At 47.3% G+C, this 16,605-nt stretch overlaps 1 protein-coding gene across 3 annotated transcripts in view; it reads right to left on the reverse strand.

Annotated features, from left to right (window-relative positions):
* The window catches only part of gbf1 (golgi brefeldin A resistant guanine nucleotide exchange factor 1), a 142,566-nt gene that overhangs the window by 35,142 nt on the left and 90,819 nt on the right, over window positions 1-16,605 (reverse strand). For all 3 annotated transcript variants that reach the window (XM_080493904.1, XM_080493903.1, XM_080493902.1), the window contains 11 exons: window positions 16,457-16,555; window positions 16,192-16,386; window positions 12,821-13,016; window positions 12,118-12,255; window positions 11,941-12,029; window positions 11,655-11,857; window positions 11,265-11,388; window positions 9,776-9,901; window positions 3,355-3,437; window positions 2,453-2,689; window positions 801-894 (listed from right to left, as the gene is read on the reverse strand). In XM_080493904.1, the coding sequence (XP_080350030.1) occupies window positions 801-894; window positions 2,453-2,689; window positions 3,355-3,437; window positions 9,776-9,901; window positions 11,265-11,388; window positions 11,655-11,857; window positions 11,941-12,029; window positions 12,118-12,255; window positions 12,821-13,016; window positions 16,192-16,386; window positions 16,457-16,555 (1,584 nt within the window). The remainder of the gene's footprint in view (window positions 1-800; window positions 895-2,452; window positions 2,690-3,354; window positions 3,438-9,775; window positions 9,902-11,264; window positions 11,389-11,654; window positions 11,858-11,940; window positions 12,030-12,117; window positions 12,256-12,820; window positions 13,017-16,191; window positions 16,387-16,456; window positions 16,556-16,605) is intronic.

The following is a 16,605-nucleotide window of genomic DNA, read 5'->3' on the forward strand; positions in this document are numbered from 1 at the left end:
TACGGGGAAAAGTTGTGTTTATTCCGTTTATGAAAAGCAGCTCTCTTCTGTTGCAGGTTTGTCAAAAGTGGATTCCCATTTTTATTACAACAGAGAATCGCAGCTGGAGCCGGTGGCCTCCTTGAAGCGTTACCAGCTAAGATCCAGCAGGTGGCAGTACAAGTCTGATTTCTCCATGTCAGCCTTCTGTCACCCAGTGAGCAGCTCAGTCCTCAGTGTTGCTTCTGCAGAACCAGGTTCCTGCAGCTCTGGGCCACACGTGAACCAACATTGGATGAAGGACTCCCCCATAAAGAGATCCAGAGAAACGTTTGGCTTCAGATGATGAACATTGAGACGGTATAGAGCAGAGTTTCATACAGAGGACCACTGGACTCAGTACAGACGGAAGAGAAATGGGATTGTTCCAGCTCCTTGAAGCTTTTTGTATGAAGATATTGATACATAGTCTCCTGCTGTTGTCACTATGGATTTACACTAAAGCTCATGTTGAGTGAGCTCACTGATATCTAAAACAGTCAATAATACAAATGTTTTGATTCAGAGCTTCACCCTCCACTTATTTCGTCATGATTTTGTTTCAAAGGAAACCATCAATCCCTCTTGTGTTTACACTCAGTTTGGAACTCTCATTGGAATTGGTCAACTCCAAAGTGAGTAATAAACTTGTGTTGGGTAGTTTTAGTCCAGTAATGGAGGTGTGCTCTACACTACATTCCTGATGATATCAGCATCTTGTGTTCATTGGAGCTGGTCAGGGTGAGATGTTGTCTCTGTGTGGAGAACGTTTCCCTCCTCACCTCACTGCTCAGAGTGGTGAACTTGCACAGGGAGATGATCAGATTATCAAACACATCACTGAAGCCATAGTGAGCTGCGATCATGGCACATTTCCTGGAAGCACACAAGGAGAGCGAGCATTAACAATCAGACACACAACCTGCAGCCTTAATTCTTACTGATGGAAGTGGAACAAGTCATTACTTTGGAACATGACCGTGTCATGACATCAGAGAGTCCTCCAGTACCGGCCTCAACGACTATCGCCCCGTAGCATTGACCCCATCATCACCAAGTGCCTCCAGAGACTGGTTCACATCAGATTGAAGACTGCCTCCCCCCTACCCTGGATCCGTATCAGTTTGCTTACCGGGCAAACAGATCAACGGAAGACCCAATAGCCACCACCCTCCACTCAGCACTCAGCCACCCGGAGCACCGGAACAGCTACGTCAGACGATACGTTCATTGACTATAGCTCCGCCTTCAATACCAAAATCCCGGACACCCTGATCCTCAAGTTGTCTGACCTGGATTAAGGACTTCCTGACCAACCGGCTACAGCGTGTTAAACTCGGTTCCCACCTTTCATCCACCCGCACCCTCAGCATCGGCTCTCCTCAGGGTTGTGTGCTGAGTCCACTCCTCTACTCCCTCTACACATCCGCCTGCCGTCCCGCCCACCCAGAGAACATCATCATGGCGATAGTGAGTCTGATATCAGGGGAGAAGGAGGCAGCCTACCGGGATGAGGTCCTCCGTCTGGAAGGGTGGAGTTCAGTGAATAATCTCACACTGAACACTGCCCAAACCAAGGAGCTCATCCTGGACCTCAGGAGGAACAGAGCCGCCCGGGCTCCCCTCTACCTCAATGGAGAATGAGTAGAGAGGGTGGAGTCTTTCAGGTGTCTCGGCGTCCACATCCAGCAGACCTCTCTTGGACTATGAAGACTGCTGCAGTGGTGAAGAAGGCCCGGCAGCGGCTCCACTTCCTGAGAGTTCTCAGGAGGGAGAACCTGAACACTCAGCTGCTGGTAACCTCCTACCGCTCCAGCAGAGAGAGTGTGCTGACCTACACCATCAGGGTGGAGTACTCCAGCTGCACCGAGGCAGAGAGGGTGGTGAGGACAGCTGTCCTCTGCCCTCCCTCCTGGATAGCTACAACTCCCACTGCCTCAGTAGAGCCTCAGTAGAGCCTCAGTAGAGCCTCAGTAGAGCCTCAGTAGAGCCTCAGTAGAATCTTGTGAAGGACTCCTCTCACCCCGGTCATCATCTCTTGGACTTGTTGCCCTCTGGCAGGCGCTACAGGTCACTAAGAACCAGAACTAATAGACTGAGGGACAGTTTCTATCCAAGAGCTGTCACTGCACTCAACTCAAAGTAATCCTGGATTCAGAAATACTCCCTTCCTCTATGTACTTCATTGGTGACCTTCTCTACAGCCACAGATCTCCCTCTTTGAATCTTTTCTCTTTTTAAATTTGGATTTATTCTGTGTTTGTCAGCAGGGAGCTGCCACTCAATCTCATTGTTTCCTTTATTACGACAATGACAGTAAAGGCTTTTGAATTTGACTTTTTGACTTTTGAAACATTGTTCTGGACTATCAGAGAGAAGTTTACTCAAAAAGGTTGTAATGAAGTGGATTGAAAGGCAGTTGTGAGGAGCTCACCTGAAGCCTGCGATGGCCTTCTGGATGATGTTGTCGTCCAGACTCTTATCAAAGACGTAGGAGAGGGCCGCGATGGTGGGACCCCACGTCATGGAGAACAGGTCGTGGTCGTAGCTGCCTGCCGGTAGGTAGAGGAAAAGCCCCTCGGGGGTGGCTCCGCGGTGCAACAACACACTCCAGACGTAGTTCTCTTTCACCAAACCCGTCTGCTCATCAGGCATCACGATCTCCTCGTTCCTACAGAGGAGCAGAGCACGCAGCAGCGACAGCATCACACCTCCAGTCACTGCAGGTCATGAAACATCCCATTCAGGACACAGATTCAATGGATCTTAGTCTGCACTGGAACATGTTTCTCCTGAACACAACCAGAGTCGCTCTGCTCAACTCCATCTTTCTCCATCCTATTCAGGCTGCTTCAATCTGCCACAGACGTTTGGTTAAACCAGCAGGACAGAGCACAACTTCCATTAACGTTACTTTAAAAACACATCAAAGTAATTAAAAAACTTCTTATTCTGAATTTATTTTGACTAAAGTCAGAAATAAAGTACTCAGGATATTTTTGAGGTGGCCCTAATGCTCTCTAATAATAAAGATTCTCATGAAATACATCCTGATAATAACGTCTGTGTGACACAAATGAGGAGCAGAGCTACTGAGGGTAGTCCACATTTCAACAGTTTCATGACACATCAAGGTCTAAAAGTTACCATCACATCATCCACCTGGACTTAAAAAGTGTTTAGAGACTGAAGCCCACTGTATTTTACATTCACATCTGGAACCGGCTGGTCTACACAGCAGAGATAATGACTGAATGAGTATTCCAGCTTTCCTGGGGTCCATACTGCACACCTCTATGGACTAATGCATCAGCTGCTTTTCTGATTGTTGCTTACTTGATAGCATTGTAGATATCCTCCAACATGTCCTGGTCAAAGTCTTTGTTTCCATTCACCCCCTTTAGATTTTTCTTGAATTGCTGTGAAAAAGACAAAAACCAAAAGAGTGAGCTTAGGAGTGAGTCAGTGTATTAGAGCTCAGGAGACAAAAGGGGGTCATTTCCACTATCAACACATCCGTCAGTGCTTCTTCACACAGGAGCTTAGCAGAGACACCCAAGCCTCTGGCATCCAGTGCTTTGTTAACGGAGCATCGGGGCAACAATTAAAACGGCCTCAGGTGAAAGTACGCTTGTCATGTGTCACTTAATATGCTTTAGTGGCCTCATTAGGAAAACAAGGCTTAGAGGAGGAGACCTGGTGTAAATAAACAGGAGCAGAGGTGATGAGTGACAGCCTGGAGGCCTTTCACTGTGTGTGTGTGTGTGGGGGGGGGGTCATGGCAGCACTGAGCTCACCTGGACCTCCCTCCACATGTCAGCCAGGCTCAGCAGAGCTTTCCCTCTCAGAAATAACCCCAGACAACACGTGCTGCTCTGAATGCGACACGCTACTAAGTACATGAAGTGTCAGGCGCCACTTTTACTGGCTCCGTCCGAAGCATTGTGTGGCGGCCTGTGGCTGTGTCAGAAGCTGGAGGTCAACGAGGCTCCTTCACTAAAGCTCCAGTGACACCAGAGGATGTGTGGCCATGATTTAAAGCTGCAGCACCAGCTGCACGATGGAGAGCGACACCAAGCTGAAGACACATCCATCCTTCCAAGTATGTGTCAGTGGTCAGTGAGAGGAGGCCACCCCCCACCCCCCACCCCCCACTCACAGGCGCTGTTTAGTCTTCAGCTGCTGTCAATCACAGCCAGAGAAAACAGAGCCACAGAAAAAGCTGGAGAGAGGACAACCCCCCCAGCCCCCACCCAAAAGAAAACCGGCTGTTGGGGATGAGCTCACCTCTCAGACCACCACTGCTTACAGCTGTTGGTACCAACACTCACACACCCACAGTTGAAATCAGAGCTCTTTTGACTTATTTTAGTTCACAGCTCAATCTTCAGAGCAACTCCAGACTGATGTACAGGTGATTCAACAGTCATCAGGGTAAATAAACTATATAAAGTACATCAAGTTATTCACACAAATCTCCATCTCAAAAAGTGAATATATGTCACTGAATTTATCCCAATATTGAGTAAACTGTATAAAAACTTCATTCACTGGTTCCATAAAAGTACTTAAAGCGTGTGAAAATGTTTCAAAATGGATACGATAGAATAAAAACTTGACAAAAAGATTTTCACTAAATTTGAGTTCACAAGCATTTTCAGCACTATGCCATCTCTTATAGCATCACATACACCTAAACCGTAATTATAAGGGAAGAAATGAAAAACGTGCTCTCTGAGGATTTGAACTTTGTGAAGAGCGAGCGACAGGCTACGAGAACGGAGCGAGCTAACAACATGGCGGCCACTCCAGCAGAGATCGATGGCTTGAAGGCCAACATGGTGTGGTGGAGAGGGGTCTATCCACATGGTCCGACGAGATGACAGAGATACAAACCACTGTGGCCGAGCTCAAAACCCAAATGGAAACCGTGAAAGAGAAGTGAGGATTTCGAGGGGAGGATGAGGAGAGGCAACATCCGTGCCACAGGAGTGGAGGAGAAGCCAGGCTGCACCTCCAACATGCTAAAGGAAATGCTGCAGATGGACAGTGAGTCTCAGGTGATCGGCCTCATCGCAGCGCAGCGCCGAGGACACCAGGAGGGAGACCGCGCGTAATAATCCATAAAATGCCCTTTTACCAAGACTGTAAGGACATTCTGAAGAGCACATGGTCCGCGGTCGGCGGCGCTACGAGGGAGGACAGGTGGCGAGCTACCACGATTATACAAGCAGTGTTGCTAAGGCCCGAGCTGCATTCTGCCACGTGAAGAAGGTGCTTCCTGGACGCCCCGAGGTCCGTTATGGTCTACTTTGTCCAGCAAGGCTTGGTATCAGGTACAAGGAGGAGGATAGGGAGATGGTGGATCCAGACACAGCCATGGACTATGTAAACAGGAACATCCTTTGGGCAGAGGAGGAGAGAAGTGCTTCGTGAAATGCTGGGAGGCTCCCTCTCCTGCCAGGTATTTACACTGCTGCTGCCTTGTTAACATGGACAACACCAGGACACTGAAGTAAAGACTGTTTAAATACATTATAAAACACTATTTGTATTTTTACTTTATTCTTTGAACAATGCTATTGGCAATCTTTTTCCTGTTCAATCTCATTTGTAATAACCTCCTTGGAAACTACTTTACTTGCCCACTTATATTAAATATTATTTCTCCTCCTCTCAAGAGAAGAAGAAGATAGGTAACAAATTAAAGAACATAAAATGAAATATAGATCTATGTATAAATGAAAAGACCTGTTCAAACTTTAAGATGACAGGGCTCTACTTTAACACTTGAATGTATGTGTTGTGTTCTTCTCTTTTGTTCTATGGAGTTATTTGGTGTGATAAAGGGTTAGGGTTAGCTGCACTGTTATTCATCCTCCAATTTTTCTTTTTAAAAAAAGTAGACATTTGGTATTTATTGGGTAATTGGTTCTACTGGAGCTCTGCTTACAAACTGCTGCCTGAAACACAGCCAGGCTTAAAGTAGGCGGCCCACCGTGTTGGTGGAGCTGCTTTTCCACCGCTGCAGCCTCGGCCCGGGGGCCTTTATGGGACGCTGGATCTTCCTGTCCCTCAGTTCCTTTATTAATGAAAAAGAGCAGTTCAGCTCAGTTAACCATACCCCATGTTCCTGAGGTACTATCACAGCAAAATATTTCCACTCTGTAATGCTTTCGCCACAGTATCTACTCTCCAGGTTTTTACCCCCCCCCTTCCCATTTGCTCTCCATCCTCTCTTCCCCTGCATCAACCATACCCACAATATTCATAGAAAATAATGGGTCCACTTAAAACAATAAGTTTTAGTGTAAGACGGCTCCACCGCCCCCCCTACTTATCTAAAACAAACAGGTAGTAGAATTGCATTCCAACAAGAGACCCCCCTCCCAGATGCAGAGCATGAAAGATTGAAAGAATCCCGGGCAGACAAGGTTTATTACTCTTCCCACAAATCAGGAAGGAAAAGAGGAGTTTCTATATTGACTCATAGAGCAGTGGATTCTAGAGCAGCAACAATCAAAAAGGACCCTGAAGGTAGGTACGTCCTCGTCAATGGAACCATTGATGGAACAGACGTATCATTAATAAATGTATACGCTCCCAATGAAGACCACCCAACTTTCATTAAAACACTTTTTAATTTTATGAGGCAACATAGCAGGGGATTCTGTTACGGGGGGATTTCAACTGTGTTATGCTTCAAACTTTAGACAGGCGACCTGCTTCGATGGCTGCACTGTCAAGAATGAGTAAGATGCTGAAGGGACAGAATCAGGTCTCACTGATGTTTGGAGACACAAGTGGACTTACGTATTACTCGAGCAGACATTAGTCCTACTCTTGATTGTTTTGATCCCCAAATTAGAGAGTCTTACGGTAATCGATACTGAAATCCTCCCAATAAGACTCTCTGATCATGCTCCCCTATTGTTGACATGGGGTGTTGGACACAGACCACTATCCAAGCAATGGAGATTAAATACCTCCCTCTTAAATGATGAAACATTTTGTGCATTTGTGTGAACGGAACTACGGTTTTACTTGGACACTAATTCTACTCCAGAAACGTCACCACTTATTCTGTAGGACTGTGCCAAGGCCTTCCTTCGGGGAGGTATTATTGCTTCTTCCAGTGCCAGAAGGAAGAGCAGGGAAGCCAAACCAAAGGAACGTGAGGGTACAATAAAACAATTGGCACAAAAACATAAAAAAACTCCCTCCAATGATATATCAACTCTGCTTATGAACTAAACAATCTGTTCTCTGACAAAATGAGGGCCACTTCAAAACAAAACTATTCTGAACATGGCGAGTAGATTATTGGCATTCCGCCTGAGAACACAGCAATCATCAACCATAGTGCAAAAGTTTAAATCTAAAGGACAAAGTACTTTCATCTCAAAACCTGATGAAATCGCAAGATTCCTTCGCCAAATTCTATAAGTCCCTTTATGAAAACACAGACCCATGCTCTTATCGTGAACAAATCATGCACTATTAAGCAAACATTAAGTTTCCTGAATTGTCAGAATCAATGATCAAAGATTTGGATGAACCTCTAAGGGAAACTGAAGAGTAGCAAGAGAATGAATTTTACAAGACTTTTAAACATGTCCCCCCCCCCCACACACACACACACACTATTAAAGGCCTACCATTATACATTAGAATCTGGAACCATGGCCCCAAGCTGGAATGATGCAACAATAGTAGTAATCCACAAAGAGGCCAAGGGTCCTACAGAATGTCAGTCATATAGACCCATATCACGACTGAATGGACATTTAAGCATCTTAACAACTGTCCTGGCAAGGCGGCCAAACAAGATTAGCACTCATATTATACACCCGGGTCAAACTGGCTTTATTACTGGAAGAAACTATGGTGATAATATTCCTAGATTGCTGAATCTAATGACATATTCACAGGATAACAATATGGAAGCAATGATCCTATCACTAGATGCATATAAGGCGTTTGATCGAGTATCACGGCCATTCCTTACTAAAACACTAAAAAGGTTCAAAGTTGGACCTAATTTCTTAAAATGGATACAGACATTATACCCAAACCCACAGGGCTCGGTATAAGTAAATGGGCATAAATCAAATGCCTTCACCTTACAGCGCAGATGCAGACAGGAATGTGTATTGTCCACTTTACTATTTGCAATATGCATAGAACCAGTTGCTCAACTCATGAGAGAGGATGTTCAAATTAGAGGCCTGGATCAATAAAGGGTGAAGAGCATAAAATCTCATTATATGCCGATGATATTTTATTATACCTCTCCAAGCCTACAATACAACATTTGAAGGAGATCATTGCCAAATTTGGGTATTACTTTGGTTATAAAGTGAATTTAGACAAAACGTAGGTAATGAGCATCGGCAATAGAATTGGAACTGGATGCATGGCAGACAATGGTTTTAAATGGCCTTCAGGGGGCATAAAGTACCTCGGCATACACATTCCCCCTGTGTTGACACATCAATATGAGACAAATCATCAAAAGCATTAGTGATGATATGGATAGATGGGCTGTACCACCTCTTACCCTAATAGGGCGCATCGAGAGCAAACGAATGAACGTATTACCGAGACTCTTGTACCTATTTCAAATGCTCCCATTGGAAGTACCCAAATCCACCTTTGATAAATTAGACAGGTTGTTCACTAGATTCATCTGGAAGGGTAAACACCCCAGAATTAGACTTAAAGTCCTGCAACTTCCCAAGAAGATGGGTGGCTCGGCCCTGCCAAACTTAAAACTGTATTAGTGGGCAGCACAGCAGGAACCATTAACGGTAGGGCTCAGACATTCTGTAGATACCCGGTGGATAAATATTGAACAATCCCAATGCCAACAATCTCTACCTGTACTACCTTTCCTTGATTGTCTCCTAAAGACATTAAAAATGGGAGTATGGACCTGACACACCTTGAAAATTTGGAAAGAAATACAATCTACTTTTAATCTACCTAATCTCCTCTCCTCTATAAGGAGTATTGGCTCTTTGAAGGATTACCCACCTGCCCAACTCGACGCAGGTTTTAATAGATGGACCTCACTTGGGATTCAGAATGTACATCAACTATGTGAAACAAACACCGTCAAGTCTTTTGAACAACTACGACATGAGTTCTCCCTTCCAGCTCCAGACTCTTTCAGATACCTACAATTAAGACACCATCTATTAAAACACAAGCACAGGAATAAAGTGGTTCGTCCCACAGGAATAGAGTCCTATATACAAGACTGGGTAAAAATAGTGGAAAGGTGATCTCATGCCTCTACCAGAGACTCTAGTCCATGAGCCAGACCAATTCACAACTCACCTCATGGTGTCTCATTCTGTTTATTTACTTATTATTTTCTTTTTTTCTTATTTTTTTGCTCTTTCCTGTCTCTTCCTTTCTTTCTTACTTAATGTTTTCTTTGTAATAAGGTAATCTTTTATGTACTGTAAAGTACATGCTATTGTTCATGTAACACACCTGCTGCATTAATTCACATCTGTAGTTGCACTGTAACCTGCTGTACTTCTCTCCATACTGTGGTGAATAGTGAACAAGATGTTTGAATTGGGAACAAAAAATAAATAAATAAATAAATGAATAAATAAATAAATAAATTTCACAGACTTCCTGTCATACAGACCCCCTGTGTGTGTGTGTGTGTGTGTGTGTGTGTGTGTGTGTGTGTGTGTGTGTGTGTGTGTGTGTGTGTGTGTGTGTGTGTGTGTGTACTCACCTCCACAGTCATGGGGATGTTCTGCTTGCGGACATTGTGGTTATGTTGGTCGGTGTTCAGCATTATGACAGCGTAGGCCAACGCAAAGCCTGCATCAGTGGTCAGGAAGGGAGAACCGTTCACTTTCTGCAAGACACACAGGACATATCACACTGTTATCACACTGTCACGGCACTGTTATCACACTGTCGATGCACTGTTATCACACTGTCACTGCACTGTTATCACACGGTCACTGCACTGTTATCACACTGTCACTGCACTGTTAGCACTGTCACTGGAATGTTATCACGTTGTCACTGCACTGTTATTATGCTGTTATCACACTGTCACTGCACTGTTATCACATGTTACTGCACTGTTATCACGCTGTTGTGACACTGTCACTGCACTGTCATCACGCTGTCACTGCACTGATACCACGCCGTTACTGCACTGTTATCACACGGTCACTGTATTGTTATCACGCTGTTACTGCACTGTTATCACGCTGTTGTGACACTGTTATCACACTGTCACTGCACTGTTAGCACTGTCACTGGAATGTTATCACGTTGTCACTGCACTGTTATTATGCTGTTATCACACTGTCACTGCACTGTTATCACATGTTACTGCACTGTTATCAGGCTGTTGTGACACTGTCACTGCACTGTCATCACGCTGTCACTGCACTGTTATCACGCTGTTATCACACTGTCACTGTATTGTTATCACACTGTCACTGTATTGTTATCACACTGTCACTGTATTGTTATCACGCTGTTACTGCACTGTTATCACGCTGTTACTCCACTGTTACCACACTGTCACTGCACTGTTACCACACTGTCACTGCACTGTTACCACACTGTCACTGCACTGTTACCACACTGTCACTGCACTGTTATCACTGTCACTGCACTGTTATGCTGTTATCACACTATCACTGTATTGTTATCACGCTGTTACTGCACTGTTATCACGCTGTTACTGCACTGTTACCACACTGTCACTGCACTGTTATGCTGTTATCACACTATCACTGCACTGTTATCACACTGTCGTCACAGAAGTGAAATACGATCCAGTGCAGCAGGATTCATCTGATGAAACATGTTGACCTGCAGAGAATCACTTTACAGTGCATGGAAACATGATTTTTGGCGGCTGTTGATTTGGTAATATTGACAGATGTGCTATATATCTGCTGCTGTACCTGTTTTGTATCACAGTGCTGACCCTTTACCACTGTGTCACTTCTACTACTTTCTACTCTGAAATAAAGGATTACTACAGCATGTTCCTGAGATGTGAACTTTAAGCCCACCGCCGGTCCAGGTTCAGTGATTTAAAGCCCTGGTGGTGCATGTGAGTGGTGTGCGGTGGACTCAATGGTTCAGGGTCCAACACCAAGCAGCTGCTAATGTGGCCCTGAGCAGGAAGCATGGCCTTTAGGAACACACGTCAGGCTGCGCTGTGACTCTGGGAGTGAAGCAATGAGCCTTACATGCCAGTTGTCGGTGAAGGTTTCCAGGAGCCTCTGGATGACCGGAGCTTCTCCAGGCAGCCTGAAGGCCTCCAGGTACAGACGCAGGGCCTCGTCGATCCGAAGGCCCTGGAAGCCAAATGTGCTGCAACACAACACACACTTCATCAGAGCTGCTGCAACACGCAGCCTGGAGGAGGTGCAACCTAAAAAGCTTGGAGGGAGCGTTCCAGATGATCACTGTATTACATGAGAGAAAGCAGGACAGACATTGAATCTGTTGCATGAATAAAGAAACACGACATCGTCCCGTGTTTCAGACCTCTAAACTAAATGTTTTTGAAGAGACACTAAAATGTTGGCGCTACAATAAGACAGCTTTAAAACACAAAGTGCTGCGACAGTACTCACTTGACGAAGCAGTCCAGAAGCTCCATGTGCTTGCGATCACTGATGTACTCTCCGATCATCTTCTTGTCCAGACGGGGGTTTTCCCGGAGCCACTGGGCCACCTGGTTGTTGTCGATGGGGTTAGTGAGGAGGCCTTTCTCCTGCAGGAACTGGATCCCCTTCTTGGGCTTCTGGTTGAACTGCTCGGTGCCTGTGATCAGCAGCTGTTCACAGGAGCAGCACAGCAGTGTGAGGAGGTGCAGAGGAGGTGCAGAGGAGGTCACATCCTTCACTCAGGAGAGCTTACCTTCTTCTTGGTCCAGATTTCCATCAGCTCCTGTGACTCTGGCAGGTAGGAGGAGAAACGCTGAGGCTTTTTAGGAGTTCTCTTTTCAGCTGGAAGAAGAAGAAGAAGAAGAAGAAGAAAGAAGCATTAGCTCTGAACCAGATGAAAAGGACTGCAGAGAAAATGGTGAATGGTCACCAGTGTCGTTGTCTCCTTGGTCCTGTCGGCCCAGCCTCATCTTCTCTGCCATCAGGTGTCCACTGGTCGGAGGAGACACTGGAGCACCTTCAGCCTGTGGAGGACTCGGACCGTTGGTACTTCCAGGTGTGTTCAGATCTACAGAGGACAAAACAAACCAAGGTTCAGACTTGTAATAGGTAATGATTAACAGTCAATGAGTCCCACCTTAGCAGGTGCCTGAACAACAGGTGAGTCACTGCATCAGTGATCATAATGACACTAGATCATATCTCCAACACACACACGTCTTCCTCACACACGACAATCTCCTGTCTTAAACGGTGGGGCACAGCCCGGTGTGGAGTGCAGTTCTACAGTTCTTACTCTGAGGATTGGTTTTGCTTTTCATGCATTCACTTCACTCAATCTTTAGTTCCAAACAAGAACTCAATCTCTACATGCAAAATGCCTTGAAAAGCCCCACAAGGATCTGATGGTTCATTCTGAGGAGGTCCTGATTAGCTGGGACACAAGTTCAGCTCTGGTTCTTCATCATTTGCTGGTCAAATCGAGCGGCTCCTGTTTTAACACCGCTGGAATAAACTGAAGCCACTTAACAGCTCCACCGTGGCAGCATCAGCAGCCCAGAGTGTGACTGTTGGGAGGAAGATGAAGAGGATCAAACAACAGAAATGATGGTGGGGAGGGAAAGCCAGTTTACCTGCTGCAGCATCTGCTGGGACATTGCTTGCAGATTCTGCCTCTGCCAGCAGGGGGTGCTGGACCTGGTCCTGCTGAGCAGAGCTGGTCAGGACTTTGGCCTGGCAGTGGGCTTCAGTGCCGTCGATGACAGTCAGCAGGGCCTCCAGGGACAGCAGGTGGGTGGTGTACAGCTGCCCCGACACCGGGAAGGCATTCTGAGGAACACCCAACAACTAATCAGGATCGATCTGCTGAGCCAGCAGCGGGAACGTCGCTCTCAAAGTCTGGGAGAATCCCAGGGAAGGAGCTTCAAACAGTCTGACCTGGAAGAAACATTCTGATCCAAAAATCCAGGCATTTCTTTGTCTTCAAGAACATTAGAAAAAGCTTACCTGAACTCAGGATTGGCTCACAAAACCTGAACACGCCTTCAACAATCATAAACAGTTTTGATCAATAACTCTGCTTGGATTGTAACATTGAGCTCCAATGTGCTGGAACACCTGAAAGATGTTCTGCCTCAGTTCTGGTTATTTTCCTTTAAAATAACTACAGTCAGTTCAATACGTGCCAGGAGTAGAACCTCGGTGTAAGAGTGGTCAGAACAAGCTGGACTGGCACTCCAGAACCTCGGTGTCAGAGTGGTCAGAACAAGCTGGACTGGCACTCCAGAACCTCGGTGTCAGAGCGGTCAGAACAAGCTGGACTGGTACTCCAGAACCTCGGTGTAAGAGTGGTCAGAACAAGCTGGACTGGCACTCCAGAACCTCGGTGTCGGAGCGGTCAGAACAAGCTGGACTGGCACTCCAGAACCTCGGTGTCGGAGTGGTCAGAACAAGCTGGACTGGCACTCCAGAACCTCGGTGTCGGAGTGGTCAGAACAAGCTGGACTGGCACTCCAGAACCTCGGTGTCGGAGCGGTCAGAACAAGCTGGACTGGCACTCCAGAACCTCGGTGTCAGAGTGGTCAGAACAAGCTGGACTGGTACTCCAGAACCTCGGTGTCGGAGCGGTCAGAACAAGCTGGACTGGCACTCCAGAACCTCGGTGTCGGAGCGGTCAGAACAAGCTGGACTGGCACTCCAGAACCTCGGTGTCGGAGCGGTCAGAACAAGCTGGACTGGCACTCCAGTGTAGTGACTCGACTGCTCCTCCTCTGCAGTGACTCTACTGCTCCTCTGTAGTGACTCGACTGCTCCTCCTCTGTAGTGACTCTACTGCTCCTCCTCTGTAGTGACTCTACTGCTCCTCTGTAGTGACTCTACTGCTCCTCCTCTGCAGTGACTCTACTGCTCCTCCTCTGCAGTGACTCTACTGCTCCTCCTCTGCAGTGACTCTACTGCTCCTCTGTAGTGACTCGACTGCTCCTCCTCTGCAGTGACTCTACTGCTCCTCTGTAGTGACTCTACTGCTCCTCCTCTGTAGTGACTCTACTGCTCCTCTGTAGTGACTCGACTGCTCCTCCTCTGTAGTGACTCTACTGCTCCTCCTCTGTAGAGACTCTACTGCTCCTCTGTAGTGACTCGACTGCTCCTCCTCTGTAGTGACTCTACTGCTCCTCCTCTGCAGTGACTCTACTGCTCCTCTGTAGTGACTCGACTGCTCCTCCTCTGTAGTGACTCTACTGCTCCTCCTCTGTAGTGACTCTACTGCTCCTCCTCTGTAGAGACTCTACTGCTCCTCTGTAGTGACTCGACTGCTCCTCCTCTGTAGTGACTCTACTGCTCCTCCTCTGCAGTGACTCTACTGCTCCTCTGTAGTGACTCTACTGCTCCTCCTCTGCAGTGACTCGACTGCTCCTCCTCTGTAGAGACTCTACTGCTCCTCTGTAGTGACTCGACTGCTCCTCCTCTGTAGAGACTCTACTGCTCCTCTGTAGTGACTCGACTGCTCCTCCTCTGTAGTGACTCTACTGCTCCTCCTCTGCAGTGACTCGACTGCTCCTCCTCTGCAGTGACTCTACTGCTCCTCTGTAGTGACTCGACTGCTCCTCCTCTGTAGTGACTCTACTGCTCCTCTGCAGTGACTCGACTGCTCCTCCTCTGTAGAGACTCTACTGCTCCTCTGTAGTGACTCGACTGCTCCTCCTCTGTAGTGACTCTAATGCTCCTCCTCTGTAGTGACTCTACTGCTCCCCTGTAGAGACGCTCCTGCTCCTCCTCTGTAGTGACTCGACTGCTCCTCCTCTGTAGTGACTCTAATGCTCCTCTGTAGTGACTCGACTGCTCCTCCTCTGTAGTGACTCTACTGCTCCTCTGTAGTGACTCTACTGCTCCCCTGTAGAGACGCTCCTGCTCCTCCTCTGTAGTGACTCTCCTGCTCCTCTGTAGTGACTCTCCTGCTCCTCCTCTGTAGTGACTCTATTGCTCCTCCTCTGTAGTGACTCGACTGCTCCTCCTCTGCAGTGACTCGACTGCTCCTCCTCTGCAGTGACTCGACTGCTCCTCTGTAGTGACTCGACTGCTCCTCCTCTGTAGTGACTCTACTGCTCCTCCTCTGTAGTGACTCTACTGCTCCTCTGCAGTGACTCTACTGCTCCTCCTCTGTAGAGACTCTACTGCTCCTCCTCTGTAGTGACTCTACTGCTCCCCTGTAGAGACTATACTGCTCCTCTGTAGTGACTCTACTGCTCCCCTGTAGAGACTATACTGCTCCTCTGTAGTGACTCTACTGCTCCTCCTCTGTAGTGACTCTACTGCTCCCCTGTAGAGACTCTACTGCTCCTCTGCAGTGACTCGACTGCTCCCCTGTAGAGACTCTACTCCTCCTCTGTAGAGACCCTACTGCTCCTCTGTAGTGACTTTACTGCTCCTCCTCTGTAGTGACTCTACTGCTCCCCTATAGAGACTATACTGCTCCTCTGTAGTGACTCTACTGCTCCCCTGTAGAGACTATACTGCTCCTCTGTAGTGACTCTACTGCTCCTCCTCTGTAGTGACTCTACTGCTCCCCTGTAGAGACTATACTGCTCCTCTGTAGTGACTCTACTGCTCCCCTGTAGAGACTCTACTGCTCCTCCTCTGTAGTGACTCTACTGCTCCCCTGTAGAGACTCGACTGCTCCTCCTCTGCAGTGACTCTACTGCTGCTCTGCCGTGACTCTACTGCTCGTCTTTCTTTCTTTTGTCCAGTTAATGTTGTGCACAGCGGCCATTTTCCCAGAGGACTCGTCTCTCAGTGGAAGACGAGTCCTCCACTGAGAGACGAGTCCTCTGGCACTCATCTCTCAGTGGAAGACTTGGTCAACATGTCAACACGTCTCCAGCAGTTTGCCGCTCAGCTCAGACAGTAAACCACAAGTAGAAACAGTAGAGTAGAAGCGAGTGGGTTAGGAGGTTACTGGATGTTGGGAGATGACTGAGAGGAGATGGAGAGTGTTCTACATGGTTACCTTGGACAGGAGCTTGGTGAGATCTTCAAACAGGTTGGAACAGTAGAAGTCACAGTCGTAGTTGATGTAGAGCTCAGTGACGAAGCTGGGGATCCTCCACAGCTGCACCAGCGCCTCCAGGGCCATCTCCTTCATCTCATAGGGCATCTTCATGTTCTCCGACGTGATGATGTCCATCAGCTTTTTCAGGTACATCTGAAAGGAAGCCCCCAGGTTAACCATGGTGGACAGGTTGGTCTTCACTGCACACAGTGAAGCTCGTTACCTCCAGCTGGAACTTCAGGTGGGCTCTCATGCTCTCAAAGAGCAGGAAGCAGACTCGTATGGAGGAAGCATACAGGTTCATCCGGTCCACATTCAGCAGCTGCAACACAGAGAAAGGGGGTTCAGAACAGATCTGCCGAGTCTGGTCAG

Source organism: Lipophrys pholis, assembly GCF_963383615.2.
Source record: "Lipophrys pholis genome assembly, contig: SCAFFOLD_28, whole genome shotgun sequence".
In the NCBI taxonomy this organism is placed as follows: Eukaryota; Metazoa; Chordata; class Actinopteri; order Blenniiformes; family Blenniidae; genus Lipophrys; species Lipophrys pholis.